The following is a 12,609-nucleotide window of genomic DNA, read 5'->3' as shown; positions in this document are numbered from 1 at the left end:
GAAGCCTCACTTCTATAGAAGTAAGAGCCTGATCCTGACGTCACCTCAATCTTGAACTTCAAGCTTCCAGAACTGTGAGAAAATAAATTTCTGTTGTTAAAGCCACCCAGTCTGTGGTATTTTGCTATGACAGCCCTAGCAGACAAATACAGGCAGTATTATGGATGATATCTGAAATACTTCCCAAAGGTTTGCTTTATTTATGCCTACAAAACAAAAAGTATGGTATGTGGAGGGGCTTTTTCTTCCCCTTTAGCTTCAGTTAAAACAAATTAACTCTTCACATGAAATATATTCTTTAGAATACATTTAGACAACAGAAAAAACTCTAAATTTGCATAAGCATTATGACTGTACATGCTTACCTGCTAAATATAATGCCTTCACCTGAGGAGGTTGTAGTGCTTCATAGAAGATGATAACAGATCCTAGCTGACCCTCCAGAGATGTGGGACACCCCCATTCACTGTCTTGGGTTCCAGCTGATATCAATTTGGTAATCAATTTTGATTTTTCAATTGTTCCTCCCCAAGAGGCTGATGACAGAATTCCACCAAATGATGTCCGATGAGGGGTAATGGGAGAAGAGAAAGGTGGATCTGGGATTTGGGATGGCGGAGGAGTGGTGGTTCTTTGCCCAGCTGAACCAATGCAACAGGAAGTAAAGGGCTAAAAACAAACCAAAAAATTACATAATTTTAATTAAAATATATCCTCATATTGAACATAAAATTACACAATAAAATAGTGAATAAAATTACACAAATAAATAAAATGAAAATAAAAGTGGAAGCAATTTTATTTTTACCAAATCATGATGTGTACATGCATGTGTATACTTAGGAAATTATTAGCAAAATTACCTTAGCCTATAGAATTTGGATGCATTACTTTTATGACTGATTTTATATTCTTTGGTAATTTTTGAATTTTTAAAGTGTATATGATTAAGAATTTTTTTAACTTTACTGTTTTTGAAAATAGAGAAAACTATTTTTTCTCTTTAAAATGTATAAATATTAATCACAAACTATCCTAAAATGGTCCCTGAGATGAAAACCAAGAAATTACTTGAATCATAGGACTTGAGAAATAATCTACTCTATTCCACTATCTTCAGAAAAGGCCCTCTAGTGTTCTTTGAGAACCACTTCAATACATAAACTCTATTTTATACCTAACTAAAATGTGAAGGTTTTAAGCTTCTTCATTATTGTTTCAATTTTAATTGAGTTAGAAGAGTACCTCATAATATTCTCTTAAGTATTTCACATACTTAAGAGAGCTTTTATTAAAAGATAGATTGATCTGCTCTATTCATTTCTTCGGGTTTCCTGTTATAAGTCTTTCTTTCTAAGCCTTTGTTTCTTCCTTAAATGTTTTCCTTTTTTCACATTGTTTGACTTCATCTAATAATGACAGGCTGACAGAACTGAATATTAATATGTGGAGTCTTACCACATAGAAAACACTTTAAAATCTGGGGCCACATATTTACAGCAAACATAACCTTCTACATTAACTAAAACATTTCAAGAATTCTCAATCAATGGAGCCTGTAAAGAGTACGTTGGATATACTCACTTCATTCATGGCAGGAAATCTGAGAGGGGCAGAAACCTTCTGTTGTCCATTGTCATAGATATAGATGAAGCTCTGACCAAAGGGCCTTTTTCCAGGCATGTGGACAATAGTTATGTTGTGCTGATAAAGTGAAACACACATTTAAAAGGATAAAATTACATTATATCTTTGGAATGACAAATGCTTTCAGAATTTTGCTCTATAATTTGTACAAATAGAACATTAAGATTAAACTTAGTTAAATGTTAATTAAATTGATGTTCTCAAAGTAACAATTTTTTCCATAGTAGTACAAAAGCACCTAGGTGTATTCTATAAAATATACACAATTGTAACAGTACCTTTTCTGCATTTCCAAAGCTTCAGTATTCCTTAGAATCATTTTTTAAAATGAGAAGCATTTTATATTTTAGAAAACAATACAAATGCATTGTTTAAAACAACCTATCGGCTGGGTGCAGTGGCTCACACCTGTAATTCCAGCACTTTGGGAGGCGGGTGGATCACCCGAGGTCAAGAGTTTGAGACCAGCCTGGCCAACATGGTGAAACCCCACCTCTACTGAAAAATACAAAAATTAGCCAGGTGAGGTGGCAGGTGCCTGTAATCCCAGCTACTCAGGAGGCTAAGATAGGAGAATTGCTTGAACCCAGGAGGCAGAGGTTGCAGTGAGCTGAGTTGGTGCCACTGGACTCCAGCCTTGGTGACAGAGTGAGACTCTGTTCCAAAAGAAAAAAACAAAACAAAACAAAACAAAACCACAAAACAACCTATCATCTCATTTTATTTTGTCATTTTTTTAAAAAACCTTTTTTACAAATTGGGTCACGCTCTATAGCTGAGGCTTGAGTGCAGTGGTGCAATCATAGCTCATTACAGCCTTGAACTTCCCAGTATCTTCCTGAGTAGCTAGAATTATGTGTGCCACCTCATCCAACTAATTTTTAAATTTTTTGTAGAGAGAGTCTCACCCCAGGCTGGTCTTGAACTCTTGGCTTCAAGCAATCCTCCCACCTTGGCCTCTCAAAGTGCTAGGTTTACAGGTATGAGTTACAGCACCCAGCCCATCTCATTTTAATATGAAATTCAAAATTAAATTTACTTATAGAGGTAGGCGGATCACAAGGTCAAGAGATCAAGAACATCCTGGCCAACATGCTGAAATCCTATCTCTACTAAAAATACAAAAATTAGCTGGGTGTGGTGGTGCGTGCCTGTAGTCCCAGCTACTTGGGAGGCTGAGACAAGAGAATTGCTTGAACCCAGGAGGCAGAGGTTGTAGTGAGTTGAGATCACGCCACTATACTCCAGCCTGGCAACAGAGCAAGACTCCATCTCAAAAAAATAAAAAAAATAAAAAATTTTTTTTACTTATAGAAAACCTTAAGACATCCTAACATTCTAAATACATATTTACTAATTTATTTATTTTTTATTTTTTTGAGACAGGGTCTCACTCTGTTGTCCAGGCTGGAGTACAGTGGTACCATCTCAGTTTACTGGAGCCTTGACTTCCTGGGCTCAAGCGATTCTCCCAACTCAGCCTCCCAAGTGGCTGGGACCACAGGCACAAATCACCATACCCAGGTAATTTTTGTATTTTTCGGTAGATACTGGGTTTCACCATGTTGCAGTGATGGTCTCAAACTCTTGAGCTCAAGTTATCTGCCTGTCTTGGCCTCCTACAGTGCTGCGATTATGTACAGGTATGCCACTGCCCAGCCTCATTTAAATTTTTTTAGCAAAAAAAATGACTGCTGTTGAATTTATGACAATAGTGGGAAATACCATTAACCATACAAGAAGTTAAATGTGATGCCCTAAAGCCTTACCCAGAGGGAATCACAGAAACTGTGGTCAGGAAGCATAACCGTTGCATATTCTCTTTTTGTGCACACTGCCACGACCAACATACCTGAATGGGTAATAAAGGCTTCAAAACCCATGCCACTTCCTGTAAAAAAACTAACAAAAATATGTATTATCAGAACTTTTGAAGTTGGTTGCTCAGTTTCCTCATCATTAAAGTACATAAAACCATAAAGCTATCATGAATGTCTTTACCAACAATTCTGTAGCTTAAATTCTATTGCCACACACTAGTCCAACCTTGTTTCAAAGACCCTTTTAAAATCCATTTTGGTCGTAAGAGTTTAGTAAATAAAAGGCAGCCTTCTAAAGTGGAATTCCACTAGTAAAGGTAAAAAAGTAAAACTACTAATTTTCAAATCTCTAAAATTCTTCCAAATAAGAATCAGTAAGCATAAATAAAGGTCTTTAAAATCACACAGCATAGGCCAGGAGCGGTGTCTCAGGCCTGTAATCCCAGTACTTTGGCAGGCCAAGGCGGGCAGATCACCTGAGGTCAGGAGTTCGAGACCAGCCTGGCCAATGTGGTGAAACATCGCCTCTACTAAAAATACAAAAATTAGCTGGGTGTGGTGGTGGGCGCTTGTAGTCCCAGCTACTCAGGAGGCTGAGGCAGAAGAATCGCTTGAACCCAGGAGCTGGAGGTTGCAGTGAGCTGAGATCGTGCCACTGCACTCCAGCCTGGATGACAAGAGTGAAACTCTGTCTTAAAAAAAAAAAAAAAAAAACACGGCCGGGTGCGGTGGCTCAAGCCTGTAATCCCAGCACTTTGGGAGGCCGAGATGGGTGGATCACGAGGTCAGAAGATGGAGAACATCCTGGCTAACACCGTGAAACCCCGGCTCTACTAAAAATACAAAAAACTAGCCGGGCGTGGTGGTGGGCGCCTGTTGTCCCAGCCACTCGGGAGGCTGAAGCAGGAGAATGGCATGAATCCGGGAGATAGAACTTGCAGTGAGCTGAGATCCGGCCACTGCACTCCAGACTGGGTGACAGAGCGAGACTCCGTCTCAAAAAAAAACAAAAAACAAAAAAACACAAGGCATATTAAAAAGTTGTAGCTATTAAATTCTGGATGTACATACACATAGGTTTTCTGTTCCTTCATGTAAATATATAGCATATTTATATGTAATATATACTTATAGTATATTCAATGGAATAGAAATCATTACTCATTTTTTTTCTTTTTTTTTGAGGAAAATCTTCCTCTATCGCCTAGGCTGGAGTGCAGTGGTACGATCTCAGCTCACTGCAATCTCTGCTTTCTGGATTCAAGTGATTCTTGTGCCTCAGTCTCCCAAGTAGCTGGGATTACAGGCATGCACCACCACACCCAGCTAATTTCTATATTTTTAGTACAGACGGTGTTTCTCCATACTGACCATGCTGGTCTTGAATTCCTGACCTCAAGTGATTCGCCCACCTCAACTGCTTAAAGTGTTAGGGTTACAGGTGTGAGCCACCACACCTGGCCATTATTCATTTTCATGGAGTTTTTCTGTGTGTGACATCTTGCTTTGTCACCCAGGTTGAAGTGCAGTGGTGCAATCACAGCTCACTGTAGCCTCAACTTCCTGAGCTGAAGTGATCCTCAAGTAGCTGGGACTACAGGTGTGTGCCACCACACCTGGCTAATTTTTATATTTTTTGTAGAGATAAGGTTTTGCCATGTTGCCCAGGCTAGTCTTGAACTCCTGGCCTCAAGCAATGCACCTGCCTCTACCTCCTAAAGTGGTGGGATTACAAGCGTGCCACCACACTTGGCCCATTTTCAAGATTATTACTCATTTTTCCTTTCACTTTTACACTACTTTTAAGAGGGAAACTTGTTTCCAAAGTAGCCTCAAAACTTAACCAGCAATATTTGAGGTATATAGCTATTACTATGAAAGCAATAGAGCACTTACAATTAAACTGTATAAAGCCTCAGGATGAAGAGGCTTTAGATAAATTGTACATCTAAAAGCTAGATGCTTGGAAACAGTTTTCCTGTTTAAGAATCACAGCACATATTGTTATGACAGTATTCATTTATATTCCATAATTTTTACCAATACCTGTACAATTGTTTCCTTTTCCCTCCTTTGTTAGCAATGCCAAGAGTCAATTGATCCTGATCTAAGCAAAACCAAGCACTGAAAGAAAAGGCGGACCCCGGCCATTTCTGTATGGGAGGCACAGAAATTCCTGCCATACTATGTGACAAATCAAAATATTGGAGGGCACTCTCTAGACTTAGTTTTCGAGCCATTGTCAGGATTGCTCGAGTCACAGGAGTGATATAAGGGTGAATAGACTCAGATTCATCCACTCTCAGCAATCTTAGTAGTCGACGGATTTCTTCTGAGCTCACTGACTGACTCCCCAAGGAACCATGGATTGCAATCAAGTTCTCAGCACAAGTTTGATGGAGGGAAGAATGCGAGTCAAGGGTTTCAATGATTCTAATCCCCATGTTTGCATTGACACAAGTAGTTCGACTCTGTCTATTAATACAACAAATTCTTTTCAGCCAATCAGAGATGAAGATTTGCAGGTCATGGGATTGTAGTTCTGGAAGCCACTGGATAAGAAGCAAGAGAGGTTGGACATTACTAATGCCCAAAATTCCAACTGAAGTGTGGTCACCCTCTACAGCCTGAAAAGCAACAAAAAAGATAAAAGGTTAGTTACCATTTTCAAAACGGATATTAACAGAAGTTCTCTTAATAAAAGTTATAAACTCACCATATTCATAAGTTCTTTAAGTAATTCCAGTGGTGGCTGACCCAGGGATTTTAATACTTCAAACATATGTGTATAACCAATTCTTTCTTTAAATACTTCCTAGGGGATGGGAAGACAATATATCAAAGTACATTTTCAAAGACTGAATGTGTTGGAATTTTAAAAATATTAAATAGTCATTTACGCTAACTAACTTAATATTAAATAAAGAAAAAGATATTAGTTCACTATTTGCCTTCTTAAATCACGTCTTCATTTTAAAATAGATTCCATATAACTTCTGGAGTAATAAAGTTATAATTCTCTACCAAAATTCAAAATAAATGAAATTAACAATAACTGTGTTATAGAATTATTATATTATTTGCAGATTAGGGCATATGACAATTCTTGTATTTTCTTCACTTGATTTGCAATTACTAGAGTAGTAGTTAAGTCAAAACAAAAATAGAGGAAAAAATGAGGAGACTGTAGGTAAGAGGAGTCAGACATCAGCCTAAAAAGACCCAATTAAAGAGTTCCTGGCAATTTTGAATAGTGGTCAGAAACAAACTGAGTACAAAGAGTTTTCTCTGTGCTACTTGTATTTAAATGGTCTGCATTATCTGGAACATCAAGTTCATTTTAGGAAGTTCTATGTCACATGTATTTTTGAACCAGTAGGCACCCAAAGTCATAAAGTGAAATATAAAGACAACTGGTAAACCTAGAACATACTAAAGTGCCCCATTACATTAGGTTGAAATATACACACTCACTACAAAATCAAAAAATTTAACAAAACAGGTAAAGCTGGTTTCCTTTAGGGAGGGAAATGGTTGAATGTGGGTCAAGAATAGGAAGGAAATATTTTCTCATTATGTATTTTTGTTACATAATCTTTTGAATTTTAAACATGCCAGCTATTACATGGACAAAAAAAAGAATTCAAGGAAGACTGGAACATCTTTTTTGATGTCTGAATTTCAGAATACAGTACAGGCAATCCATTAGCCTCATAAACCAGTTATTTAAGACTTAAAATGGTTTCCATCTTACAGCAACTAGTATTAAATGGAGATTAAGTCACAAGCCAGACTGTAAAAGTTGTAAAAGTCTATTAAATAGGAACTTAACCATGAGTTATGTCAACATTTCTTAGACATGAGTTATGTCTAACCTTCTAGCAAAGGTTAGAGTCTCCTAACACAAACCAATGTAATCTAAGGAATACAATGAAAGGCATGTTTCAGCAAACAGGGAGTAATTAATTGACTTCTGGTACCAGAAGGGTGAGGCATGAAGTATATTAGATGTGGCAGATAAGAGTGTAAAGTAATAATAAAAGTCACTGACATGTATTTAGCACTTATCATGTGCCTGGCACTATGCTTACCACTTCACACAGATGACCTCACTAATCTTACCAGTATATGAGGAAACTACCAGTATAACTGGACAGAAGAACAGTCAGTGGCAGTGAATGAGAAAAAACAGAAAACTCTAAGGGTTACTGAATACAAGAAGCAGAATTTCCACGGCCATACAACCTGGAAAAACTGGTATCAAATTGAAAAATGTTCATATTTTAGGCGGTCATAAACTGACTAAATAAAGGGTCATTATTTTATTAATGAAGAAAAACTCTGATATAAAACTTAATTCTTTAAACTCATGAACCACAGAACCACTTAAAAGTATCCTTCCAACACCAGTGCTCATGTCCCATTTTTTGCTAACACCGTAAATGCTATCAGTTTGCAGTTCAAACATTAACGTCTTTTAACATCTTAAAGCAGTGCCTATAGGGGTCTGTCTTTAAAATTATCACAAGTACAGGCAAACAATAAGTAACCTCATTCTTATACTAAGATATTTTGTGAATGATTTTATTTCAGGTGTTAAACCACATGTATTATATACTTTCATATATCACTTCAGAATTTATATAGTGAAAATTGGCACATCTATTTAAATATTTTAAAACTTGGAGACACATCAGGCTAACAGCAGACCTTTCAACAGAAACCCATACAAGCCAAAAGCGACTGGGAGCTTATGTTCAGCATTCTTTTCTTTTTTTTTTTTTTTTTGAGACAGAGTCTCTCTCTGTCGCCCAGGCTGGAGTGCGGTGGTGTGATCTTGGCTCACTGCAAGTTCCGCCTCCTGGGTTCACGCCATTCTCCTGCCTCAGCCTCCCAAGCAGCTGGGACTACAGGCGCCCACCACCACGCCCAGCTAATTTTTTGTATTTTTTATTTTTTTGAGACGGCGTCTCGCTCTGTCGCCCGGGCTGGAGTGCAGTGGCCGGATCTCAGCTCACTGCAAGCTCCGCCTCCCGGGTTTACGCCATTCTCCTGCCTCAGCCTCCCGAGTAGCTGGGACTACAGACGCCCGCCACCTCGCCTGGCTAGTTTTTGTATTTTTTAGTAGAGACAGGGTTTCACCGTGTTAGCCAGGATGGTCTTGATCTCCAGACCTCGTGATCCACCCGTCTCAGCCTCCCAAAGTGCTGGGATTACAGGCTTGAGCCACCGTGCCGGGCTGTATTTTTTTTTTAGTAGAGACAGGGTTTCACCGTGTTAGCCAGGATGGTCTTGATCTCCTGACCTCGTGATCCACCTGCCTTGGCCTCCCAAAGTGCTGGGATTACAGGCATCAGCCACTGCGCCCGGCCATACTCAGCATTCTTAAAGAAAAGAGGCTGGGCACGGTGGCTTACACCTGGGATCCCAGACTTTGGGAGGCTGAGCGGGGTGGATCACGAGGTCAGAAGTTCCAGAGCAGCCTAGCCAAAATGGTGAAACCCCATCTCTACTAAAAAATACAAAAATCAGCCAGGCGTGGTGGCAAGCACCTGTAATCCCAGCTACTACGGAGGCTGAGGCAGAATTGCTTGAACCCAGGATGCAGAGGTTGCAGTGAGCCAGGATCACATCACTGCACTCCAACCTGGGCAACAGAGCAAGACTCTGCCTCAAAAAAAGAAAAGAAAAGAAAAGAAAAGAAATTCCAAAGAATTTCATATCCAACCAAACTAAGCTTCATAAGTGAAGGAGGAATAAGATCCTTTTCAGAGAAGCAAATGCTAAAAGAATTCATTACTACCAGACCTGCCTTACAAGATGTCCTGAAGGAAGTGCTAAATATGGAAAGGAAAGACCGTTACCAGCCGCTACCAAAACATACTTAAGTACATAGACCCATGACACTATAAAGCAACCACACACACAAGTCAACATGTCTGTATAATAATCAGCTAATAATATGCTAGTAGGATCAAATCAGAACAGATTAATACTAACCTTGAATGTATATGGGCTAAATTCCCCAATTAAAAGGCACAGAGTGGCAAGTTGGAGAAAAAATCAAGACCCAGTGGTAGGATGTCTTCAAGAGACTCATCTCACATGCAATGACACCCATAGGCTTAAAGTAAAGGGATGGAGAAAAATCAATCAAGCAAACGGAAAACAGAAAAAAGCAGGGGTTGCTATTCTTACTTTAGACAAAACAGACTTTAAATCAACAAAGATAAAAAAGACAAAGAAGTTACATAATGGTAAAGGGCTCAATTTAACAAAACCTAACTATCTTAAATATATATACATGCTCAACACAGAAGCACCCAGATTTGTAATTCTTAGAGACTACAGTACACTTGGACAGATCATTGAGGCAGAAAACTAACAAAGATATTCAGGCCCTGAACTTAACACATGACCAAATGGACGTAGTAGAGATCTACAGAACACTTTACCACAAAACAAGAGAATATACATTCTTCACATCTGCACATGGGACATACTCTAAAATTGACAACACAATCAGACATAAAATAATCTTCAGCAAATTTCAAAAAACCAAAATCATACCAACCACACCCTTGAATCATAGTACAGTAAAAATAGAAATCAAGACTAAGAAAATTGTTCAAAACCATATGATTACATGAAAATTAAACTGTCTACTCCTGAATGACTCCTGGGTAAATAATAAAATTAGAGCAGAAATAAAGAAATTATTTGAAACTAATGAGAAGATACAACATACAAGAATCTCTGGGACATAGCTAAAGCAGTGTTAAGAGGGAAATTTATAGCACTAAATGCCCACATCAAAAAGTTAGAAAGATTACAAATCCAGCAACCTAACATCACAATTAGAGAACTAGAGAAACAAAAGCAAACCAATCCCAAAGCTAGCAGAAGACAAGAACTAATCAAAACAGCGCTGAACTGAAGGAAATTGAGACATCAAAAACCATACAAAAGATAGGCCAGGCACAGTGGCTCACATCTGTAATCCTAGCACTTTGGGAGGCTGAGGTGGGCAGATCACTTGAGACCAGGAGTTCAAGACCAGTCTGGCCAACATGGGGAAATCCATCTCTACTAAAAATACAAAAATTAGCCAAGCATGGTGGCACGTGCCTGTAATCCCAGCTATTCGGGAGGTTGGCAGGAGAACTGCTTGAACCCAGGAGGCAGAGGTTGCAGTGAGCTGAGATCTCGCCACTGGACTCCAGCCTGGGTGGCAGAGTGAGGCTCTGTCTCAAAAACAAAACAAAACAAAACAAAACAAAAAAACCAGAAGATCAACAATTCCAGGAGTTGATTCTTTGAAAGAATTAATAAAATAGATCACTAGCTGAACAAAGAAAAAAAGAGAGAGAAGATCTAAATAAACATAATCAGAAATGACATATAGGACATTACTACTGACCCCACAGGATACAAAAAATCCACAAAGACTACTATGAACACCTCTATGCACACAAGTTAGAAATCCTAGAAGAAATGGATAAATTCCTAGAAACATACAACCTCCCAAGATCAAACTAGGAAGAAAATGAATCTCAGTACAGACCAATAATGAGTTCCAAATTTGAATCAGTAATAAAAAACCTACCAATCAGAAAAAACCTAGGACCAGAAAGATTCACAGCCAAATTCTATCAGATACATAAAAAAGAGCTGGTACCATTCCTACTGAAACTTTTCAAAAATTTTAGGAGGAAGGACTCCTTTCTAATTCCTTCTGTGAGGCCAGCATCACCCTGATACCAAAACCTCGCAGAGACACAACAAATAAAGAAAACTTCAGGCCAACATCCTTGATGAACATAGATGCAAAAATCTTCAACAAAACATTAGCAAACAGAATCCAGCAGCACATCAAAGAGCTAATCCACCATGATCAAGTAGGGTTTATCCATGGGATGCAATGTTGGTTCAACATATGCAAATCAATAAATGTGATTCATCACATAAACAGAACAAAACAGAAACCACAAGATTATCTCAATAGAAAGAGAAAAAGCTTTCAATAAAATTCAACATCCCTTCATGTTAAAAACCCTCAACAAACTAGGCATTGAAGGAACATACTTCAAAATAATAAAAGCCATCTATGACATACCCACAGCCAACATCACACTGAATGGGCAAAAGCTGGAAGCATTCCCCTTGAAAGCCAGAATAAGACTGGGATACCCTCTCTCACCACTCCCACTCAACATAGTACAGGAAGTCACAGCCAGAGCAATCAGGCAAGAGAAAGAAATAAAAGGCTTCTAAGTAGGAAGAGAGTAAGTCAAACTCTCTCTGTTTGCAGACAATATGATTCTATGCCTAGAAAATCCCATAGTCTCTGCCTAAAAGCTCCTTGATCTGATAAACTACTTGAGGAAAGTTGCAGGACACAAAATCAATGTACAAAAATCAGCAGCATTCCTATACACCAACAATATCCAAGCTAAGAGCCAAATCAAGAATGCAATCCCATTCACAATTGCCACGAAAAGAATAAAATAACTAGGAATATGGCTAACCAGTGAGGTGAAAGATCTCTACAAGAATTACAAAACATTGCTCAAAGAAATCAGAGATGATACCAACAAATGGAAAAATATTCCATATTCATGAATACGAAGAATCAATATTGTTAAAATGACCATACTGCCTGGGCTGGTGTGGGGGCTCATGCCTGTAATCCCAGCACTCTAGGAGGCCGAGGTGGGCAGATCATTTGAGGTCAGTAGTTCAAGACCAGCCTGGCCAACATCGTGAAACCCTGTCTCTACTGAAAATACAGAAAATTTAGCCAAGCGTGGTGGTGCACACCTGTAATCCCAGCTACTTGGGAGGCTGAGGCAGGAGAATCGCTTGAACCTGGGAGATGGAGGTTGCAGTGAGCTAGGATCGTGCCACTGCACTCTAGCCTGGGTGAGAAAGTGAGACTCCGTCTCAAAGAAAATAAAAATGACCATATTGCCCAAAGATTCAGTGCTATTCCTATCAAACTACCAGTAGCATTCTTCACAGAACTAGAAAAACCTATTTTAAAGTTAATATGGAACCAAAAAAGAGCCTGAATAGCTAAGGCAATCCTAGACAAAAAGAACAAAGCTGGAGGCATCAGATTACCTGACTTCAAACTATACTA

The 12,609-nt window shown here is 38.7% G+C and overlaps 1 protein-coding gene across 10 annotated transcripts in view; it reads right to left on the bottom strand.

Moving 5' to 3' along the window:
* Nucleotides 1-12,609, bottom strand: part of NBEAL1 (neurobeachin like 1) — a 205,692-nt gene that overhangs the window by 100,474 nt on the left and 92,609 nt on the right. For all 10 annotated transcript variants that reach the window (XM_009182816.4, XM_009182820.4, XM_003907834.5 and 7 more), the window contains 5 exons: nucleotides 6,184-6,282; nucleotides 5,514-6,094; nucleotides 3,417-3,549; nucleotides 1,585-1,704; nucleotides 366-669 (listed from right to left, as the gene is read on the bottom strand). In XM_009182816.4, coding sequence (XP_009181080.2) covers nucleotides 366-669; nucleotides 1,585-1,704; nucleotides 3,417-3,549; nucleotides 5,514-6,094; nucleotides 6,184-6,282 — 1,237 coding nt within the window. The remainder of the gene's footprint in view (nucleotides 1-365; nucleotides 670-1,584; nucleotides 1,705-3,416; nucleotides 3,550-5,513; nucleotides 6,095-6,183; nucleotides 6,283-12,609) is intronic.

Source organism: Papio anubis, chromosome 10, assembly GCF_008728515.1.
Source record: "Papio anubis isolate 15944 chromosome 10, Panubis1.0, whole genome shotgun sequence".
NCBI classification, from domain to species: domain Eukaryota; kingdom Metazoa; phylum Chordata; class Mammalia; order Primates; family Cercopithecidae; genus Papio; species Papio anubis.
The sequence above is the reverse complement of the archived record's forward strand: the minus strand, read 5'-3'. Positions and strand labels throughout refer to the sequence as shown.